This window comes from Narcine bancroftii, chromosome 4, assembly GCF_036971445.1.
Source record: "Narcine bancroftii isolate sNarBan1 chromosome 4, sNarBan1.hap1, whole genome shotgun sequence".
Classification (NCBI taxonomy): Eukaryota; Metazoa; Chordata; class Chondrichthyes; order Torpediniformes; family Narcinidae; genus Narcine; species Narcine bancroftii.
In genome coordinates, this window is record NC_091472.1 from 214,499,780 (window position 1) to 214,523,672 (window position 23,893).

The window sequence follows — 23,893 nt, forward strand, 5'->3', positions numbered from 1 at the left end:
GGCCAGTTTCACCGCTCTGCCGGCAGCCTATGGAAAAGGGCATTTCAACTCGCACAATACTTTGTTGGTTGCCACATTCGATGGCCATTTCCTGTGCCGGCCTGAGGCATAGGCCGCTACAAACCCATCGTTCCATTCGAACTTGAAATCTGAGTTCATAATTGTTAGTGATACTAAAGTTAACAAATGTTTTACAGCTGAGTCATTAGGGCCATGGTAAATCATAACACAAATTCCATTAGGAAAAGCATGGAGCTGGATGTTTCATGTAAAACAATGTAATCATCTACATAGGCACAACATCATGCTAGAGTGTGTGAGCTCTTTGGGAAGATTGTGGACCAAATAAGAAAGTTGACATGGAACTTTTCAGGTTTTTTTTCATTCACTGGTATATCTGTTGTTGATTGGTTGGTGGGACCTGATCTGGGCAGTCTTGGATTGGGACAATCGGACTTCAAGTCCTACTTGAGATGTCTGAATATAAATAGAACATTACATTACAGCCCAAGATGTTGTACCTACCAAAAAAAAATGAAACCCACCCTACCTCATAACCCTCTATTTTTCTTTCATGTGTGTGCCTGTCTGTCTTTTAAATTGCCTTAATGATTCGACATCCACCACCACCTTTGGCAAGGCATTCCAGGCACCACAGCTCTCTGGAGGAAAAAAAACTTACTCCTGGTATCTCCCCTTAACGTTCCTCCCTTCACTTTGTACAGATTGGTGTATGCTACTCCCTCCCTGAAGAAAAAGGTGTTGACTGTCTACTTTATCTATGCCTCTCATGATCTTCCAGACCTTTATTAAGTCACCTCTTATCCTTCTTTGAGCCTTGTCTTCCAAGACATATTTTCCAATCCAGGCAACATCCTGGTAAATCTTCACATCTTTTCTGTAATGAGGTGATGTTATGTACTCAGACAGCAGCAATAGAAATTAGCCAAGACAGTGTTGTATTTAAAATAATATTTTTATTATTAATTACCAATAATATAACACCTTAGCTAAACTTTTAGCTCAACTTAGCTGAAGACTCTTAAATTGATGTTTAAAAAAAAAGTGATTATGAATGAGGTGGGAGAGACTGGGTGACAGACTGTTATAAACTTACAAAATCCTTGTGGAGTTGCTTCCCTAGAAATGTCCTCTCAGACAAGTAATAAAACACCCCTTTTCTTGGCGTAGGGGAAATTAAGTGAGTGGCATTCTCAAAGCTTCCAGAACCCTTTCATGGGTCAGTCAAAATGACCGTCACAATGGTTATGGTGGAGTTTTAATAATCTCCCTTCAGAAGTGACCTTTCCTTTGGCCGTGATGGGATTCAACAAGTCCCCATCAAAAGTGACCTTCCCTTTGGCCATGCGAAGCCACTCCAGCATAGCGTTCTTCAAGGAGCTGCTGCTCCTATGCTGCTTCCTCAAAATGGACCCTGGTCGCACAATGTCCTGGTTCTTTAATATGCAGGTCACATGGTCTCTGCACCTGTGTTCCAGGGACATTTCCTCTCTCTTCAGAAGTTACAAAAATGAGTAGACGCTGTCCCAGTCTGCTGTCAGCCAGTCTCCTCCAAGCTTGCAGCTTGGTTCTTAAAGTGACAATCCCACTCAATGGAAATTAAAATAGGAGCAGGTAAAAGGTGAACTGAACTCAGTATTCGAAGCGTGGTCTCAAAGTGTGCATGTCTTCTTGGGTGGATAATGATACTCTTCAAAAAGCTGTAAAGGAGCATATATGATATGAGTTTATTGTCATATACACCAGTAGAGTGCACAGATGTTCCAAAATTCATAACTTGTTGCAGCCACACAGGTGTGAACGATACACCAATTACAATATAGAAAAATAGATAATAAATATGAAAAGATAATTAAATAAATATTCACAGTAATAAATATTGATTGTAATAAGCCTCCCCTTTGTTCAATAATGATCTCAAATTTCAGGTTCCAATGGAACAATGCATAAATTCCCATTGTAGCCGACCACTACAAAGAAAAACACACACACACACACACACACACACACACACACACACACACACACACACACACACACACACACACACACACACACACAGAGTGTGGCAGGCTAAGTTCACTCACTTTATTAGGGCTGGAAAGGCTCCTTTTATACTGTCAAGTTCCCGCCGTTTTTGCTGATTGACTGAGTCATCCATATGAATAACAATAGCAGACGGGAATGTCCGTGCATATGAAGGCCCTTCTACCCCAACCTGTTTCTGCTGAGTTAGCTGGGCAGCTTGACCAATGCCATTTTAGGGCAGTTAGTCTGATGCTGTCCCAGCTTCTACCCCCGCCGGTTCGCTCGTTGTCCTTGGAGTCGCTTTAGCGATCTCTGTCCACGTCTGCGTGAAGTGCATTTACAGGCCGCCACATCATCTTATTTTCCCAGATCACAGAAGTGACCTTCAATGGTGTCAAATGGTTTAATTTATGAATAGCCTTTACAAATGAAGGATCCACCAACCAGAAAGTGTGGCTTTTTCAGCTGGAGCGAGTCACTGTTGCACACCAGCCTCCCTGACGCAGAGCCGAGGAGTGCATGTCGAGAGCATCTGGCAGCTCTCCTCATGCACCACTGCTCCACTGTTGAGCCTGATGGTGAAATGCATGGGTCAAACGCACCAGCATCCGACCTCCAGCATGTCTGCCTTTGGCCACTACCCCCAAAGGAATCCAAGGTCTGTTCTTTTTTCTTTGGCTTGGCTTCACGGACGAAGATTTATGGAGGGGTAATGTCCACGTCAGTTGCAGGCTCGTTTGTGGCTGACAAGTCCGATGCGGGACAGGCAGACACGGTTGCAGCGGTTGCAAGGGAAAATTTGTTGGTTGGGGTTGGGTGCTGGGTTTTTCCTCCTTTGTCTTTTGTCAGTGAGGTGAACTCTGCGGTCTTCTTCAAAGGAGGTTGCTGCCTGCCAAACTGTGAGGCGCCAAGATGCACGGTTTGAGGCGATATCAGCCCACTGGCCGTGGTCAATGTGGCAGGCACCAAGAGATTTCTTTAGGCAGTCCTTGTACCTCTTCTTTGATGCACCTCTGTCTCGGTGGCCAGTGGAGAGCTCGCCATATAACACGATCTTGGGAAGGCGATGGTGCTCCATTTTGGAGACGTGACCTACCCAGCACAGTTGGATCTTCAGCAGCGTGGATTCGATGCTGTCGGACTCTGCCATCTCGTGTACTTCGATGTTGGAGATGAAGTTGCTCCAATGAATGTTGGGGAAAAACAACCAACTGAAAAACCTCACAAAGATTAGCGTATACAGAGCCGTTGTCATACCCAAGATCTGTACAGAAGAGAAAAAGGGCAGCTTTTCCTTTCAGAGCCTTCGGCACTCAAATCAGAAGGAATCCCTTCCTCCTCCCTTTCCTCCTTGTGAGATTGCACATGGAGGCTGTAAATGGACCAGTGTCAAGTGGCTGAAAGTCCTTATTCCATAAAGGAGCAGTTAAAAGGCCTGTTGAGCACCGCAGTCATTATCAATCCAGGCAGTGACCATACGATAAAAACATTTCCCTTAGATTTCAGGAAGGGTCTCTGGGAGTCACAATGGATTGGAATTTTGAGCTCTCTGCCCAGTCTTGCAAGAGCTGAGGCAGTGTTAACTTGAACGCCTCATTGATCTCAGTGTCGAACCTCAAAAAGGCCTTAGTGTGAAGCTAATCAGACAGCATACTACACAGAGGTTGTTAAGACTTGCCTGATGTGAGAGTATCAAACTAAAACGCGACAGAGCGTGATCCTTGGGGTTGGGTGATGGTGCATTGAAGGGGCAGAGTATAAGGGATGATGACTCTCATATCGCCTCGTATCTGTCTCTTGGGATTGCTTGGTGCTGTCGCACACTTCAGGAAAGAATGTGTTTCATTACCCTGCTAGCAATCTCTCACCTTGATCATCACGAATGTACACACAAAAACGTGTTCCAGCAAATATTATTAAGACAAGACTGATGTTTTACTTAGTAACTTGAGAAAGAAATTTCCTGTTCATTGCATTGAAGGTTCATCATTCAGGTTTCACTGCCTGACTTTGGTGCATTGAATAAACCGCTTTTTAAAAAAAAAACTGCAGAAGAATTTCCTATCAAGATGCATCCTCCGGATACAGGATACATTGGACATAAGACTTTTGCCTAGGCGTTCACATAACCCTGTCAATGATCTGAGGGGGCAGTATCCCAAGTACAAGTTCAGCTATGGCTCCTGAGCTGTCATTACACAGAACAAAGCAAGGGTTGAAGGGACACCATCAAGAGGCCAGTTCCTCTCGGGTGATAATTAATGTCTGCAAAGTTGAGAACTGTATCAAATCTAGTTGCAATGTAACTTGTTCTGCCTCCTGTTTCCATGTTTAGTCAGCCATATCTCATCTCCTACTCTTTAATTATCTGAATTTATTTATCCCTTCTTAATGCATCCCTTCCACTTCCTTCCCATCCCACCTACCTGCACAATGAAGCGAAACAGGTTTGAGGACGCCAGGAGTTTGTGAGTCATATGAATAAGTGGGTTTTTAGTTATGTACAGACCATTAAGATCATGTGGCCTCTCATATACGTACTGTCATTCAATTAGATCACAACTGATCTGCATCTTGACTCCATATTCCTCTCCCATCAGAAATTTCACTGCTTTGAAATTTTCAGTTGCCTCATTCCCAACTTTAACGGCAATTTTAAATTAAATTTTTAAAATTTATCGTTAAACATTAAATGTAAGCAGGTTTAAGCGACCCAATTGCACCAATTAACCTACCAATCCCGTAGGGTCTTTGGAACGTGGGAGAAAACCGGAGCACCCAGAGGGAAGCCCTTGGGGATCACAGGGTGAACGTACAAACACCTTACAGACGGGGACGCTGGTGCTGAAATAACATTGCACTAACCATTATGCTAATTGTGACATGGCTCTCAAGTAGCCCAGGTTCAATCTCAGAGCTAGACTTACCGCCTTCATTTTGAAAAAATGGCAGCATTACCAGAGCTGCTGCTGCCACGGACCTGGGAAAGCAGGGAGCGGAGACACAGTGCTGCTACCAACTGGTCCTAATGTCGACAGCTCTACTCAGGCTTTAAATAGCTTGTTAAGTGAGCCAATTATTTTTTTTTGTTTAATGCTGCAACCACAGAGGCTTGTGGCCAAACTAGCAATATCTGTGCTGGGCAGTGTACCACAAGGGGTTGTGGACTCTTGGGTAGCAGCAGACCAGTGCAGGGCATCAAAAACAGGGAGAACCCCTCCCCACCATTGAGAAGGAGAAGCCTGGGAGGCAACCCGACTGGACGGTGACCACATCAGTGGACCAATGAGGGGTTCAGTAGCTGAAGGACACATATAGAGACTTGTGGCTGAGGACCCATGTAGGCTGGAGACTGGCTCATGGGAACCAAGTGTCGGATCTGGGATTTGAGAGGGTGCTGAGAGCAAGGCTCCTGAAGGGCCTCAAGCATCCTTGTTGTATCGGACATTTGGATCTGGAGCTCATGTTGCCAGTGGATCGAACAGGAGTCTGTGTGGCTGCAGAAGCAGTGGGAGCTCTGGAGGCAAATCCACAGACACTCAGTTACTTAGCCCCTTTAACACTGCCAACCTTTCTAGGAAGTGGGTAAACCTACTGGGCATGCAGTAAGCATTCACACTGGACCATGGATCATCTAGATCTCTTGGATCTAAGGGGGGGCCCCTCACCTCCAGCGGTGACGTCACAAGTGGCTTATTATGTACGTGCAGGGCAGTGCAATCATAGAGGGAATAAACCACATATGCGCTCAATGTATAAAAGTCCATGGGGGGGTGAGGGGGAAACTGCGCACAATTTAAGAAGCCGTAAGCGCACAATGTATGAAAGTTCATAGGAAAATCTACCGCAGTGGCCTTCAGACTGTTCAAGCTTAGGACAACCTATAGACCAACTTGTCATTATTCCCTAAACAATAGAATAAAATAACTATTCACATAATGTTTACATTGTATTAGGTATTATAAGTAATCTTGAGATGATTTTAAAGCACCGGTACACACTGACAGCCCCGCCGGCCGTGCACTGACAGCCCCACCGCCCGCTATGTGATATACTACCGTGCAGTTATATTTCAACGTGTACCTGTCCTTTCAATCATCTCAAGATTACTTGTAATGCTACCAGACTGACCCACGCATGCAGCCACTAATGGTACCTGGTAGAGTTGGTTGAGCATTCTCACGACCCGGGTCTGATACTACATCCCCCACCTCACCAAGAACCAGAGCCAGGTTGATTTTTACTCACCCATCCCGGTTGGGACCTTTCACACTGCCAGATTACCCACTAAATTGGTTGGTTTAACCCACTTTATTTGGTGGTGTGAAGGGATTCGATTTTGCTTCTCTTTCTCCTGTTGTTAGGGCCATCGGACAATGCTCACGGTGGCTCATTGTCTACCTTACGGCAAACAAAAGTTGAAATATATCATGTATACAACAGTTTTAAAGTATTATTATATGACAATCAAAGGAACCTTTTGAGCTTTTGAAAAGGCAGTGCTGAAGCTCCGAAAATGGTTAAACAACAAAGTCTGCAGATGTTGGGGTGAAGTGCAATGCACAAGCTCGCTGCAGAAACTCAGCAGGTCATGCAACATCCCTAGGAATTAAAGGGTAGCCTACGTTTTGGGCCTGGGTAACCCCATTTACCCTCATTAGCTCCTGCACTGTGATGATTAAAGTGCTTCTCCAGAAGCTTCTTCAGACAGCCACTCCTCAGCCCCTCCTGGAGCTCATTAAAATTTGTGCTTTCTTGACACCTCCACCAAGGAAAAAAGATCTTCACACTTTCCTTGATCTATCTCCCTCCTAATTTCATATACCTCTGCCAGCTCATCCCCTTAGTTTCCTATATTCCAAGGAAAAATCTCCACCTATCCACCATCTTGGGAATTGCTGACAATAAGAGGATGGATGGATGGATGGATGGATGGATGGATGGATGGATGGATATCTATCAGGTGCAAGCAGCAGAGTTGTAGTTTGATTTGGACATCATGTTCAGCATAGGCACGTGGGCTAAATAGTCTGTTGCTGTGCTGTACTCTTTCATGTTCAATGAACTCTTTATTGTCTTGCATACAGGGATATGTGAAAAGCTTTATTTCTATGTGCTGTACCAGCAGCTCAGAGAAAGATGCTATTTTAGGTCCACAAAAAGAAACCTTTGATCCAGGCTGAATTGACTGGAATCTTCTGACCCAAGCTAAACTGAAATGCTCTGATCGAGGCTAAACTGAAATGTTCTAACCCAGAATTCAGGAGAACACGACCCAGTCCTCATCGAGGGCTCAGTAGTGGAAAGGGTCAAGAACTTCAAATTCCTGGGTGTCAACATCTCCAAGGATCTGTCCTGGTGCCTCTCCGCTAATGCAATCACAAAGAAGGCCTGCCAGCGGCTATACTTTGAGGTTTCTGTTGAGATTCGGCATGTCACTGAAGACCCACGTAAACTTCTACAGGTGTTCCGCGGAGAGCGTTCTGGCTGGTTGCATCACTGCCTGGTACGGAGGCGCCAAGTCTCAGGACAAGAATAAACTCCAAAGGGTTGTTAACTTGGCCTGCAACATCATGGGCACCAGACTTCACTCCATCGAGGATGTCTACATGAGGAGGTGTCTTAAAAAGGCAGCCTCTATCCTCAAAGACCCACCACCACCCAGGTCATTCCCTCTTCACTCTGCTACCATCAGGGAAAAAAGTACAGGAGCTTAAAGACAAGCACTCAGCGGAACAAGGACAGCTTCTTCCCCTCTGCCATCAGATTCCTGAATAATCAATGAACCAAAGAAATTGCCTTCCTTTTCAGCCACTATTATTTTAATTTTTTTATCGTAATGTTGTAAGATGGTAATAATACTATATAATACTTATAATGTACTATGATGCTGTCACAAAACACCGAATTTCATGACAGATTCAGGACAATAAATTCTGATTCTGATCATGGGATATTTAATGGCAAAGCTCAGAACTGAAAAAATTACACCAATTTGACAAGGCAAGGGGTGACACAGTTGGTGTAGCATTTAGTGCAAAGCCAACGATCAGGACCAGGGTTCGAATCCCGTGCTGTCTGTAAGGAGTTTTTACATTTCCCTGTGCCTGCGTGGGTTTTCCCTGGGAACTCTGGTTTCTTCCCTCCTTTCAAAACGTACCGGGGTGAAGGTTCATTGGGTGTAAATTGGGTGGCACAGACTCTTGGGCCGAAATGGCCTGTTTATTAAATTTTAAAATTAACTCTATCCTCAGCTCCCAGAATGGTGATGAGAGACTGATGCACTTGGCATCCTGGGTCCTGGAGACGAGCATGTTCTGGTCCTATTCTTGCGATTCCCGATTCATGCCAACAAGCTGAATTTAACATTAAGCACGCTCCCCTTACAAATGGCCTTGGGACACCTTTCCAATTGCTTTCTTCAATTTTAAAATTTAAATTTATTTAAATGTTTAAATATAAATTAAATTCAATTCAAGTTTTTTTAAATTTAAATTTTAAACTTGGACACGCAGCATGGTATCGGGCTCTTTCGTCCCTTGAGCCCATGTTGCCCAATTGCACCCAATTGATCTACAACCCCTGGGGTATGTTTTGAACGGCGGGAGGAAACTGGAGCCCCCAGGGAAAACCCATGCAGACACATGGAGAATGTACGAATGCCTTACAGGATTCAAACCCTGGTCCCAATCGCTGGTGCCGTAAAGGTGTTACACCAACCGTGCCGCGGCCATGTCTTCAAGTAGCTCCATGCTGTTCCCCTGAGCACAGCCAAGAGAATTGCACGGCTCTCCCACACACCCAGAAAACAGATGTTTCAAAACTGGATAAGCTTACCAAAGAAAATCATAGGGCTCTAAGTCAGGGCAGGAAACACGTTTGTTTTCCATGGGGCTACTGAGCTTATGGGATCAGTGAAGAAGTCACATTAAGCTGTGTAATTGAGGAACGCTTATCTCAGGAAGCTGTGGCTGATCTTTAAAGACTAAAGACAAATCCTTAATTGAAAAAAAAGTGGATGATTTAATTTGCTGTTGGCGGCTGAGTCAACAGCATTGAGGATTGAATAGCCAGCTATCCCTCAAATAAAATAAGATGTTCTAAACGTTTCAAGCACATGTTGGATCAGCGTGACTGCTGGCTTTATGTTGATGCGTAGAAGAGTACTCAGCCACACATGTTCTCATCCTTGCTCTCACATTTATTTCCCTGGCTGGGGTCAAAGAAAAGTGTTTACTTTCATATAATGCGTACAAGACCTGTAGAATCCCCAAATCACTCTTACTTTGGAGTATATATTCAAAAACAAATCACCGTATTCACTCGTATAAAAGTCGAATTTTGTGGACCATTTTTGATGTTAGATTTATGGGGTCGACTATGACATAGATATTACTTATGAGGAGCTCAAATTCCCACGAGAGTCCAAAATACCACATCCATAGCAGAAGTCCAAATGAGCTCTAAATTAAAAACGGACAAAAATGCGAAGAGTTCATGCATCAAAACACGTCCTACTATAGGGGACATCAGAACGGCTGTATCTGCGTCGTCAGGAGCTCTGATGAGAAGGGGGGACGGGGACCGGGGCCCAGGTGAGAGTCCATGTTTGAGGCATTGGGATCTCTGATGGGCGGGCAGCCAGGGCCAAGGTGAGGGTTTATGGCCGAGGCAAGGGTCCGTGACTGAAGCGTTGAGAGCACCGGCCTGTGGGCAGCCAGGGCCAAGATGAGAGACTAGGGACAACTTTTACATGGAAGATTCCAGATTATTTTGGCCAGTTCTTTTTCCTCAAGAGTCACATGTACGTATTGGGAAGTGCGGGCCAGAAGGGCCTGCTATCATGCTGTATTGCTTAAAAAAAAATAAGTGGCAAACTTATAGCAGATTGGTTTGAAATTTTGGAATTACAAAGATACTGTAGCTCTTGTGTTGTAAAAGTATGTAGGCGTGGATAAGTATGAGTGTCTATAACCATTCGTTTGTGGAAATGTCCACATGGTACAGCATGGCTGTGTCAGTATTGATCCTGGTATTTGCTGTTGTTTACTCAGCAAAAATCGAATGACTGCAACTTGGTGCAAAAGAAAAAGTTTTGATATCAGTAGCTTCCTGAGGACTGTGGGGCACTGTTAGGAATTTGGAGCTGGTGATCGTGTATGAAGTATTATCACTGTGTAGCCCACCAGATTCTTCAGAAGCCCTGCCCATGGCCCTTCAAGTGGAGAAGGGGCACCGGGGACTTTATTGAGAATCTCAAGGCCGTGCTTCATGAGTACACGACGACGTCCCCACAAGCACCATGCGGTTATAGAGCCGGAGACCCAAGTTCAAATTCAGCGTTATCTGTCAGGAGTTTGTACTTACTCCCTGTGTCTGCATGGGTTTCCTCAGGGTGCTCTGGTTTCCCTCCCATCCTTCAAAACTTATGAGGGTTGTAGTTCATTGATATATTTGGGTGGCATGGGCTCATGGACCAGAATGTCCTGTTACCGTGCTGCATGTCAGAAAAAAAAGTTGTAGAAAAAAAACCTCCAGCCCTACCTGGGCAGATCACCTCACCGCCCACCCCGTCACTCACCTCCTGCCCTACCTGGGGCAGATCACCTTACCGCCCACCCTATCACTCACCTCCAGCCCTACCTGGGGCAGATCAGCTCACCGTCACTCACCTCCTGCCCTAACTGGAGCAGATAAACCTCACCGCCCACCCCGTCACTCACCTCCTGCCCTACCTGGGGAAGATCACCTCACCACCCATCCCATCATTCACCTCCAGCCGTACCTGGGACAGATCACCTCACAGTCCACCCCGTCACTCACCTCCAGCCCTACCTGGGGCAGAGCACCTCACAGACCACTCCATCACTCACCTCCAGCCCTACCTGGGGTAGATCACCTCAGCGTCCAAACCGTCACTCACCAACAGCCCTACCTGGGGCAGATCACCTTACAGTCTAGCCCCTCACACAGCCCGTGCACTCCCTCCTGCCCCAGCTGTGGAGGACCCTGTGGCATCCTCATCGATCTCAACAATCACTGGAGAACCCACAAAACCATAGAGCAGAATTGTCATTGAAGGTGATCTTCACAAAGAATACGACATGATAATGACCAGAAGATCTGGTGTGGTTTATTTGTTTGTGCAACAAATATCAACCAGCAGACCTATGATAACCCTTCTTGAAACAGGGCATTAGGACCTTTTCCTGAAAGCGTAGACCTAACCTTGGTTCAGTGTCCCATCCAAAAGATGGCACCGGTGAAAGTGCCACACTCTCGCTCCACCATTGGGCTTAGTGCTCACATTGTCTGGTTCGGAGGGGCACTGCTGACAGGAGGGACGAAGCTGATATCTAATGCACTCAGACCTGAAGTGACCTGCTGACTAACACATTGCAAAAGGCAAGCATCCTACAGGATTCTCATCCCTACAGGATTTTAAGCCATCATTGAGTCAGTCCCTGACTTGAGTCTCGTGGAAAAGTGAACTTTTATTTGTCAATTTCCTCTCCAAATCGTATCTGCAGAACTTTTTTCAGTGCTTCACAACCAATCAACCACCCTTTTGAAAGCCACTCGATTTCCCAAACCTGGTCCTTCAAATAGTTCAAGTTTATTGAAGTTCACTTGAGGGAGGTGCTTGGCCTTAGGAATTGTTTCTTTCTAAACCTTGTCCAGAAAGACAGTCCAGTCCTGAAGACTGCCATGGATGTTCCCTGTCCTCTGCAAGCAACAGATCTGCTAGAACAAACAGTGACCCAGTCGTGGGAATGACTTATTTGGAGTTTCCCGTGTCCCCTTTCAGTACCTGACAATGTTAAGCTTTGACATAACCCCTCTTAATTAGAGAACACTTCCAAGATAAAATTTCAAACATAATACAGCTGCCTTAATCTAGTATTGATTGTGAGGTGTTTACAGAATCATTTAATTAAAAGATATACAATGTGCAGCTGTGAAAATTTAATGTTAGACCTAAAGTGCGTCATGCAATCTGGACACAGGAATGTATTTTAATAATTGAGGATTTTTGTCCTAAGTGGTTTGAGTTGTGATAAAAAAACCACTTAATGGAGTCAAGTAACACTTGGAACGCGGCAAACACATGCCCCAGCAAGTGAAACACACCTGCATTGTCTCTCCGTTTTATTTTTTTTAATTGATCTGCGTGTGTTATAAAAATGATGACCTGAAGATGTTCGAACTTGAATATGGAGTACACGGTCAATGGCAGGATTGTTAACAGTATAGAAGAGCAGAGGGACTTTGGGGTCCAAATCCGCAGATGTCTCAAGATTATAGTGCAGGTTGATACGACAGTTAAGAAGGCCGATGGGATGCTGGGCTTCATTGGTCAGGAGATTGAGTTCAAGGGTCTTGAGGTAATGTGGGAGCTCGATAAAACTCTGGTGACACTACATTAGGAATATTGTGTTCAGTTCTGGTCGCCTCATTATAGGAATGATGTGGAAGCTATGGAGAGGTGATTTACCAGGATGATGCCTGGTTTGGAAAATGTGCCTTATGGGGCAAGGTTAATAAACCTTTTTCTCTTTGCAGCGAAGAAGCATGAGAGGTGACTTCAAGTTCCAATTTGTTATCATCTGATTGCACAAGTACAACCTGACGAAACAGCGTTCTCTGGTCCTCGAAGCAAAACCTGCCAACACACAACCCGGCATAACACACATACAGACAAACAATGCATGCACAGATCAAATAGACATATAAAAATAAATAAATAAATGTTGCTTCATGAACACGAGAGTCTCGGATGTTCAGTGTGAGCAGTTCCTTTGGTCGTTCACCATTCTCACTGCCCGAGGGAAGAAGCTGTTCCTCAGCCTGGTGGTGCTGGCTGTGATACTCCTGGATCTCTTCCCCTGACGGGAGTAGCTGAAGGATGCTAAGTGCAGGACAACGATCCTGGTAGATCACATCGATGGCAAGGGTGGGGGGGGAAGGTGGTGGTGAGGGAGATTCCAGTGATCCTTTCTGCCACTCTTACAGTCCTGTGGATTGACCTCCACTCCATTTCGCTGCAGCAGCTGCACCCCACTGCGATGCAGCCAGCCAGGATGGAGCTCCTGTAGAAGAGTAGACAGGATGGTGGCCAGTAGCTTCAGTCTTCAGCTGTTGTGCCATTGCGACAGCGAGGAGATGTGTGTCCACGATAAATCACGAGTTAAATGGAATCCAAGGAACTTGGTGCTGTCCACAACTGAGTTAATAATGTGCGATGGATGGTAGTCATTCCTGGTCTACAGGATTGTGAGAGGCATAGAAAAGGTGGACAACCAATTTGCACGAGCGACAGTAAGAAATACCAGAGGACATCTGTACGAGGTGAGGGGAGGAAAGTTCAGGACAGACTTCAGGGTAAGTTTTTTTTTTACACAGATAGTATTGGATGCACTGCCAAGGCTGGTTCAATAGGGACATTTAAAGACACATGGATACAAGTAAAATAGAGGGTTATGGGTGTGAGGTAGGGAAAGTTTAGTTCGTTGAGAAAGTTTATTTAGGTCAGCACAACGTTGTGGGCTAAAGGGTCTGTACTGTACTGTACATATTTAAGAAACATTTAAAGTTCTTGCAATTAAATTGAATGCAAGAGCAGAGAAGTTCTGTTGCAACTGTACAGGGTACTGGTGAGGCCACACTTGTTTTGTGGTCATAGATGCTTCTTGACCCAGTAAATCAAAACTGAATATTCTTTGGAAACTGAAATAAACACATCCAGTTTCTGTTAACTATTGTACAAGCAGAACCGAGCTTCCTTGTAGGAACTGAGAAATCAAAACCAGGGTTCAACTTGGGACAATAATACTGAGACAAAGTTTCTACTGTGCTGTGGAGATAGAAACAGAACTGATGTTTCAACCCACTTTGTCTTGGAATATTAAATCCTCTCCACGTATGTTGAGTGATTAGTAGACCATTTCCACCTTTTTCTGTCCATTTCGGACTTTGCTTGAGAAATGTTTTTGTCCTTGATGAACACTACCTGCTTAGATGACACTGCGGGTCTGCTCATAAACTCACAGGCTCGTCCATCCATCCAAAATGGTCTTCAGGTTCAGATCCCCATTACAATGTACATAACTTGTGAAATCTACTCCCTTTTGTTTGCCTGTAAGGGCACACAAAGAGGTGCCACTGGCCCAGTACATCCACCGAGAAGAGAAAGAGACTGATCAAGGCATTGGTGAGGCCAAATGTGGAAGATTGTGTGCAGTTCTGCTACCCAAATTATAGGAAGGATATCAATAAGGTAGAGAAGGTGCAGAGATTTACTAAAATGTTGCCTGGATTGCGGTATCTGGAATACAAAGAAAGATTGAGTAGACTGGGTCTTTATTCATTGGAGCGTAGAAGGTTGAGGGGGGATTTGATAGAGGTATTTAAGATTATGAGGGGGATAGATAGTGTAGATGTGAATAGGCTCTTCCCCTTGAGGGTAGATGAGATTGGAATGAGGGGTCATGTTAAGGGTTAGGGGGCAAAAGTTTAGCAATAACATGAGGGGAAACTTTTTCACTCAGAGAGTGGTGGCTGGGTGGAATGACCTTCCGGAAGAGGTGGTTGCAGCAGGGTCAATTTTGTCATTTAAGAGAAGGTTGGATGAATACATGGATGTGAGGGGATTGGAGGGTTATGGACAGGGAGCGGGTAGGTGGGACTAGTGGAGTTTACTTAAATCAGTGCAGACTAGAGGGGCCGAGATGGCTTGTTTCTGTACTGTAATTGTTATATGGTTATAAATGAGAGTCTCCTCAGAGACATCAAGTGCCTGTGAATCCTCCTCCTATTCTGCCGCCGCTTGTGCCCAATAACCTCTGTAGCCACACAACCTCCTGTCCAGTCCAGTGGCGACACCGAGCTCCAGTCATTTAAATTGGCCCTGGGCAGAATAATAGCTCAGCACACCAATTCCTTGGTGACAGAATAGACAATAACTTGAGTAATTTATATAAACTAAATTATACCCCCTTGCTTGGGAGAATTGAGGAGGACTTAAACAGGTGGATGCTCCTGCCCATAACATTAGTGGGCAGGGTCAAATGTGTTAAAATGAATATGTTGCTGAGACTTCAGTACCTCTTTCAGATACTGCCCGTAGTGTTGTCCCGGGGATTCTTTAAAATCTGCTTTTGCGAATAATGACATTTCCATGGAACGGAAGGGTGGCCAGGGTCTCTATAGAAAAATTGACCTGAGATTACAGTCTGGACAGACTACGAATGCCAGACTTCAAAAGATACTATTGGGCAGGCCAGCCGAGATACATCACCTCACTCTTCGAGAGGGGAGGTTTGCCATCCTGGGCACAAATTGACCTGCAAGTGGTAGGTGAGAAGGTGGCAGAGGACTTAATAAGCAGGATGCCAAATTGTTATCTGGGAAAATAGGTAGCCCCATACTAAAACAAATAATCTCCATTTCGAATAAAATAATCTTCAGGGAATAGTAGGGGACTGAGGAGCTAATGTGAGGGAAGGACTGAAGTCAAGAGGTTGTGATAGGTAAATTGAAGAGATTAAAGGCAGATAAATCCCCAGGGCCAGGTAGTCTGCATCCCAGAGTGCTTAAGGAAGTAGCCCAAGAAATAGTGGATGCTGTAGTGATAATTTTTCAAAACTTTTAAGATTCTGGATTAGTCCCTGAGAATTGGAGGGTGGCAAACATAACCCCACTTTTTAAGAAGGGAAGAAGAGTGAAAATGGGAATCTAGACCAGTTAGCCTGACATCGGTAGTGGGGAAAATGCCAGAATCAGTTATTAAAAATGCGATTGCAGCACATTTGAAGAGCTATATCATTGGACAGAATCAGCATGGTTTTATGAAGGGAAAATCATGTCTGACGAATGTTATAGAATTTTTGGAGGATGTAACTAGTAGAGTGGATAAAGGAGAACCAGTGGATGTGGGATATCTGGACTTACAGAAGGCTTTTGATAAGGTCCCACACAGGAGATTAGTGAACAAACTTAAAGCACTCGGTATAGGAGGGATGGGATTGAGGTGGATAGAGAATTGGTTGACAGACAGGAAGCAAAGAGTAAGAATAAACGGGTTCTTTTCAGAATGGCAGGCAGTGACTAATGGGGGACTGCAAGGCTCAGTGCTGGGACCACAGTTATTTACAATATATATCACTGACTTAGATGAGGAAATACAAAGCAGCATCTCCAAGTTTGCAGACGACATGAAGCTGGGTGACAGGGTTAGCTGTGTGGAGGATGCTGAGATAATGCAGGGTGACTTGGACAAGTTAGGTGAGTGGGCCAAGGCATGACAGATGCAATATAATGTAAATAAATGTGAGATTATCTACTTTGGAGGCAAGAACAGGAGAGAAGATTATTATCAAAATGGTGTCCGATTAGGAAAAAGAGAGATACAACGAGACCTGGGTGTTGCTGGGCATCAGTCATTGAAAGTGGGTATGCAGCTACAGCAGGCAGTGAGTAAAGCAAATGGTATGTTGGATTCATAGCAAGAGGATTAGAGTACAGGAGTAAAGAGGTTCTAGTGCAGCAGTACAGGGCCTTGGTGAGACCACACCTGAAGTATTGTGTACAGTTTTGGTGTCCTTATCTGAGGAAAGACATCCTTGCCATAGAGGGAGTGCAAAGAAGATTCAATAGATTGATATCAGGGATGGCTGGATCGACTAGGCTAATACTCACTGGAATTTAGAAGATGAGGGGGGGGGGGAAATCTTATAGAAATGTATAAAATTCTTAAGGGATTAGACAGGCTAGATGCAGGAAGGTTGTTCCGGATGTTGGGGAAGACCAGAACCAGGGGTCACAGTTTAAGGATAAGGGGGAAATCTTTTAGGAGTGAGATGAGGAAAAAAATTCTCTCGGAGAGTGGTGAATCTGTGGAATTCTTTGCCACAGGAAGTTGTTGAAGCAGGTTCCTTATTTATATTTAAGAGGGAGTTAGATTTGGCCCTTATGGCTAAGGGGATCAGGGGCTATTGGGAGAAGGCAGGTACTGGGTACAGAGTAGATGATCAGCCATGATCAAAATGAATGGGGGAGTAGGCTTGAAGGGTCAAATGGCCTACTCCTGCACCTATTTTCTATGTTTCTATGTAACCAATATGTAGGAATCCAAGTGGGGCTGTCCTCAAAAACACCCCTGAATCCAAATAGATTAATACCATTGACAGTGGGTAACAATATCCTGGACACCTGGCATCATAATGGCATCAGGTGCATAGAGGACTGTTATGAGTGGGGATCGCTAAAGTCGATTGAACAACTTAGGAATAAGTATGATTTAATCAAAAAGGATGTTCCGCTGCTACCTTCAGACAAGATCTTTTCCATAGGATAAATTAGGTCCAACTATGGCCCTACCAGCATGCAGTGACATAGATGCCATGATTCAAAGGGGGAGAACATGAAAGTTCATCTCGGCAATGTATTTATTGCTCCAAGCAGAAGGTCCTAAACCAGACCTTCACAAGTCAAGGCAGAAGTGGGAGTCGGACTTGGGAATAATGATTGATGAGCAGTGCGACCTGTGTTGGACCAGTATGACTGCAATTATTAATGTGAGGTATAGGCTGTTATGATACAATTTCCTACACAAGCTGTACCTGACGCTGCAAAAATTGACAGATCAAATCAGAATTATCAGACCAATGCTTCAGATGTGGTATTGCGTCAGGAACCTTTGTGCACACAACCTGGACATGTACCAAGGTGAGACCCTTCTGGGTGGAACTGAGCCAAGTCCTGGAAAAGAAATCAGAGATAAAGAATTCCCACAGGACCCAGAGCTGCTCCTGTTGGGAAACATGATGGACATAAGACTTACAATGAACCTGTCCAAATTTCAAAACTAATTCTTAATGATTACATTGGCAGTGGCCAGGACGTACATAGTGGTTACCTGGAAATCCCGACTCCTGTCTGAGCACTGTACGCTGGAAGACAGAAATACAAAGTTGTGTTCCCCTGGAGAAAATGACTTACAACTTAAGGAAAAAGTATAACACTTTTTAGAAAATTTGACAACCATACTTAAATTCTATAGGAGCACAATTATAGTGTGGATCATCGTGCATCGCCACCCGTCTAACCTCAATCGGTGAGAGGGGTAGGGTCCATCCCATCCAGGAAAAAGTCAAGAAAAATAAAACACGCTGAGCACTGGCTGCTTTAACGTGACAAACCCATAAATCCCTGATATATGTTTCATACCTTTGGTGTGAACATCCTGAAAGTTGTGTGTAACTGTGGTTGGTTAAGTTGTAGAGCTGGACACAGCCAAGAAATACACAGCCACCACATTGAAAGTCGTTAATGATTGTTTTATTCAAATTCAATGCACACCCCTTTGAGGGCGGCGTAAGCTCAGTCACCGTGTGTGTGGTGACATCATAATCGCTGCCCGAGGCATGCGCTGGGCAGGATACTTGAGTCAGGGAGAAATCCTGACGGCGTCATCTTTCCAAGGCTGCCCTGCCACATGGCGTTACATGTGGGGCTGGTTCACCATGAAAGAGTGCGCCCCTACACAACTGCCCCCCCCCAGAACCAGCTATCCGTCCCGCCGCTTAGGTTGGCGGCCCCAATGTTTGGGCATGGCCATCTCCACTGGCCGTGATAGGTCCAAGTGCACTGCCTTCAAATAGTCCTCGGTGAAATGTTCGTCTTTACCCCCTATGTCCAAAGTGAAAGTCCTGCTGAACCACTGGAGGACCTTGTATGGACCTTCATGCGGGCGTTGCAAAGGTGCCATATGTGGGCCACGCCGAACAAATACGAATTCTACTGACTCCAACTCTTTGGGATGATGTGTTGGCCGGAGGGAGCCGAGGGTGGGGGGGCAAATGAGGATAGTTTCTTATGGAGATTCGCCAAAAGGTTCGCGTGCTCGGACGTGATGTTGGGCTCTGGGCCAAAGAACTCACCGGACAGTGAGAGCGGCGCACCATAGACCAGTTTCGTAGAAGACGCCTGTAGATCCTCTTTAGGTGTTGTTCTCATGCAGAGGACCCAGGGCAGTTTGTCTGCCCAGCCTGGGCCAGTGAGGCGAGCCATAAGGGCAGATTTCAGATGACAATGAAACCTCTCCACCAAACCATTTGCTTATGGGTAGTAAGCTGTGGTGTGGTGGAATTTAATCCCCAGGAGGTTCGCCAGCTGAGCCCAGAGCACGGAGGTGAACTGGGCACCCCTGTCACTGGTGATGTGCACTGAAACTCCGAACCTAACGATCCAATGGCTGATTAGGTTCCTGGTGCACGTCCCTGCGGAAGCCTCTTTGATAGGAATGGCCTCCAGCCATCTCGTGGTCCGATCAACTATTGTGAGAAGGTAGCACACTTCTCTGGACACTGGCAGGGGGCCTACGATGTCAACATGGATGTGCTGAAATCTCCACACCGCCGGGTCAAATAGCTGGATTGGGGCCTGTATATGCCGGTGGACATAGGAACATAGGAAGTAGGAACAGGAGTAGGCCAAAAATGGCCCATCGAACCTGCTCCGCCATTCAATACGATCATGGCTGATCTAATTTATGACCTAACTCCACCTACCTGCCTTCTCCCCATATCCTCTAATTCCTCTATCATGTAAAATTTTATCTAACCGAATTTTAAATATGTTTAATGAGGCAGCCTCAACCACTTCCCTGGTTAGAGAATTCCAAACATTCACTACTCTCCGTGAAAAACTATTTTTCCTCATCTCTGTCCAAAATCTACTCTTCCAAATCTTGAGACTGTGTCCTCTCGTTTTAGTTTCCCTGGCCAGCTCAAAAAATCTTCCTACATCTATCCTATCCATACCCTTCATAATCCTATATGTTTCTATAAGCTCTCCTCTCATTCTTCTGAACTCGAGCGAATACAATCCTAGACGATTTAATCTTTCATCATAAGTCAACTCCTTCATCCCAGGGATCAACCTAGTAAACCTCCTCTGGACTGTCTCCAAAGCCAGTATATCCTTCCTCAAATATGGAGACCAGAACTGGGCACAATACTCCAGGTGTGGCCTCACCAGTGCCTTATACAGTTGCAATATTACCTCCCTACTCCTGAATTCAATCCTTCTAGCGATGAAGGCCAACATTCCATTTGCCTTCTTAATAACCTGCTGCACCTGCAACCTAACTTTTCGCTATTCATGGACGAGCACTCCCAAGTCCCTCTGCACAACAGCACACTGTAGTTTTTCACCCTTTAAATAATATTCAGCTCTTTTATTTTTCTTGCCAAAGTGGATAACCTCACACTTACTAACATTGTACTCCATCTGCCAGACCTCTGCCCACTCATCCAGCTTAACTATATTCCTCTGCAGACTCTCCACATCCTCATTACAATTTGCTCTTCCACTCAATTTGGTGTCATCCACAAACTTGGCTACATCACATTTTGTCCCCTCCTCCAAGTCATCAATGTAAATGATGAACAGTTGTGGGCCTAACACCGACCCCTGCGGCACCCCACTTACCACTCTCTGCCAACCTAAAAAACTCCCATTTATCCCGACTCTTTGCCTCCTGTCAGACAATCAATTTTCAATCCAGGCCAATATACTTCCCCGGACTCCACTTTCCTGTAACTTACTGATAAGTCTCTTGTGCGACATCTTATCAAATGCTTTCTGGAAATCCAAATATACAACATCAACCTGTTCCCCTCTATCCACCACACTCAAAGAATCCTAACAAGTTTGTCAAACAAGATCTTCCCTTTCTAAAACCATGCTGCATCTGCCTGATTGAACCCTTATGTTCCAAAAGTTTCACTATTTCATCTTTAATGATGGCTTCAAGCATTTTCCAACTACAGACGTCAAGCAAATTGGCTGATAATTTGCAGTCTTCTGCCTACATCCCTTCTTAAAAAGTGGCGTGACATTTGCTGTCTTCCAGTCTGCCGGGACCTGCCCAGAATCCTAGGAATTTTGGTATATGACACCAATGCATCAACTATAACTTCTGCCATTTCCTTCAGAACCCCTGGAAGCATATCATCAGGAATAGGTGATTTGTCTGGCTTTAGTCCCATTAGTTTCTCCATCACTACTTCTTTTGTAACAACTATTTTATCAAGGCTCTTCCCAACATTCGCATCCTTAACTCTGCACTTGGGCATGCTGGACGTGTCTTCCACCGTGAAGACTGACACAAAATATTTGTTTAATGCCTCGGCCATTTCCTCATTTTTTGCTACCAGTTTTCCTTTCTCATCTTCCAAGGGTCCTATGTTAACTCTGGCCACCCTCTTCTGTTTTATATATTTATAAAATTTTTTGCTTTCTGTTTTTATATTTTGTGCCAATTTACTTTCATAATCCTTTTTCCCATTTCTTATTAACTGCTTTGTAACCCCTTGTTCTCTCGTAAAGTTTTCCCAATCTTCTAGTTTCCCACTGCTCTTTGCAGCTTTGTACACTTGCGCCTTCAGTTTTATACTCTCCTTTATTTCCTTTGTTAACCACGGTTGATTTTTCCCTCCCTTGCTGCCCTTGTTCCTGACCGGAATATATTTTTGTTGAGCATTACAAAATATTTCTTTGAAAATCTTCCACTTTTCCTCAACTGTTTCACCAATTAGCCTGTGCTCCCAGTCCACTCTGCCCAATTCTTCCCTCATCCTATGGTAGTCACCCCTGTTTAAACATAATATATTAGTTTTAGATCTAACTATTTCCCCTTCCATCTGAATGAGAAATTCAATCATACTATGATCACTATTTCCCAGATGGTCTCTGACTATTACATCATTTACTCTACCTATCTCATTGCACAACACTAGATCCAGGAGAGCATTTTCTCTTGTGGGTTCCTTAACATGCTGCTCAAGAAAGTTATCATGGATGCATTCTATGAAGTCCTCTTCCAGACTCCCACGACCAACTTGATTTTCCCAATCTATGTGGAAGTTAAAGTCCCCCATGACTACTGCCGTATCATTATTACATGCCTCACTTATCTCTCTATTTATTTCCTGTGCCACTGCCGCTGCAACCGTGTCTGCCTGTCCCGCATCGGACTTGTCAGCCACAAACGAGCCTGCAGCTGACGTGGACTTTTTACCCCCTCCATAAATCTTCGTCCGCGAAGCCAAGCCAAAGAAACTCAACTAAACTATTGTTATTTGGTGGGCGATAGATGCACCAAAGAAGAGGTACAAGCACTGCTTAAAGAAATCTCTTGGTGCCTGCCACATTGACCACCGCCAGTGGGCTGATATCGCCTCCAACCGTGCATCTTGGCGCCTCACAGTTCAGTGGGCAGCAACCTCCTTTGAAGAAGACCGCAGAGCCCACCTCACTGACAAAAGTCAAAGGAGAAAAAACCCAACATCCAACCCCAACCAACCAATTTTCCCTTGCAACCGCGCCTGCCTGTCCCGCATCGGACTTGTCAGTCACCAACGAGCCTGCAGCAGACGTGGACATACCCCTCCATAAATCTTCGTCCACGAAGCCAAGCCAAAGAAGAAAGATAATACCCACCAATAATTTTTTTCCCTTTGTTATTCTTTATCTCTACCCAAATGGAATCAACATTATGCTCTTTAGATCTTATATCATCCCTCACTACTGCCTGGAGCTCATCTTTGATTAAGAGTGCAACTCCACCTCCCTTACCATCCTGTCTATCTCTTTGCACCACCTGATACCCTTGAAAGTTTAATTCCCATTTAGGGTCACCTTCTAGCCATGTTTCCGTGATGACTACCAAATCATAGGCATGGGTACCGATTTGCGCCTCAAGTTCACTAACCTTATTTCTAATACTGTGGGCATTCAGATAAAGTGCCCTTATGCTCTTTGTCCTTTTAATATCTAGTGACTTCTGTAACCTTTTCTTTTGATTTATCTGCCCACTATTTTACTTTGTAATTTTCTTAACACTATCATTGACCCAAAAACTCACTGCACCATCTGATTTTTTTACTTTCTCCTCCCAACATTACTTGTCCTATTTTACTTTTCCTGGCCATTACTTTATCTTCCCTACCCTTTTCCCTATCACTCTGGTTCCCATACCCCTGCCAAATTAGTTTAAACCTTGCCCCACTGCTGTACCAAACATACTTGCCAAAATGTTGACAGCTTTTGGATTTAGGTGCAACCTGTCCCTCTTGTAAAGATCATGCCTTCCCCAAAAGAGATCCCAATGATCCAAGAAGCCAAATCCTTGCCTTGTACACCAGCACCTCAGCCACACGTTCATTTTCCTTATCCTTACATTCTTTTCATCACTTGCATTTGGAACAGGTAGTAATCCCGAGATCACCACCCTAGCATTCCTGTCTTTCAGCTTTAGTCCCAGCTCACTGTAATCCCTTTTCATTACCTCACTTTTCTTGTCAATGTCGTTTGTACCCACATGTACCAAGACACCAGGCTGCTCTCCCTCGCCTCTCAGAATATTTTGGACCCGATTTTTGATATCTCGTACCCTTGCACCAGGGAGGCAGCACACCATACGGGTATACTTATCTGGCTCACAGAACCTCCTGTCTGTACCCCTGACCATGGATTCCCCAATAACTACTGCATTTCTCCTTTTCCTTTTCTTTTGCACCACTCTGCCAGGCTCATTGCCATTGACCTGGTGCCCGTGGCCATCTTCTGTCTGGTCATCTCCCTCAACAGAATTCAACACAACATAACTGTGGCTGAGTGGGATAGTCACTGGTGTGCTCTCCATTTTTCTCGCTTTTTTCTTTCCCCCCGACGGTTTCCCACTTACCTGACACGGGTTCTGGAGTATTTATCGCCCTGAAAGTTGAGTCGATTAACTCCTCACTCTCCCTTACAAGCCGCAGGTCATCAATCTGCAACT

At 44.8% G+C, this 23,893-nt stretch overlaps 1 protein-coding gene across 4 annotated transcripts in view; it reads left to right on the forward strand.

Moving 5' to 3' along the window:
* Window positions 1-23,893, forward strand: part of LOC138761575 (partitioning defective 3 homolog B-like) — a 1,428,627-nt gene that overhangs the window by 1,320,291 nt on the left and 84,443 nt on the right. Inside the window, exon 23 of one of the 4 annotated variants that reach the window (XM_069933906.1) lies at window positions 12,613-12,812. The exons of the other annotated variants lie outside the window; for them this stretch is intronic. Within the exon in view, the coding sequence (XP_069790007.1) occupies window positions 12,613-12,625 (13 nt within the window). The 3' untranslated portion in view covers window positions 12,626-12,812. Of the gene's footprint in view, window positions 1-12,612; window positions 12,813-23,893 lie in introns of those variants that run through there. 4 annotated transcript variants of the gene reach the window in all.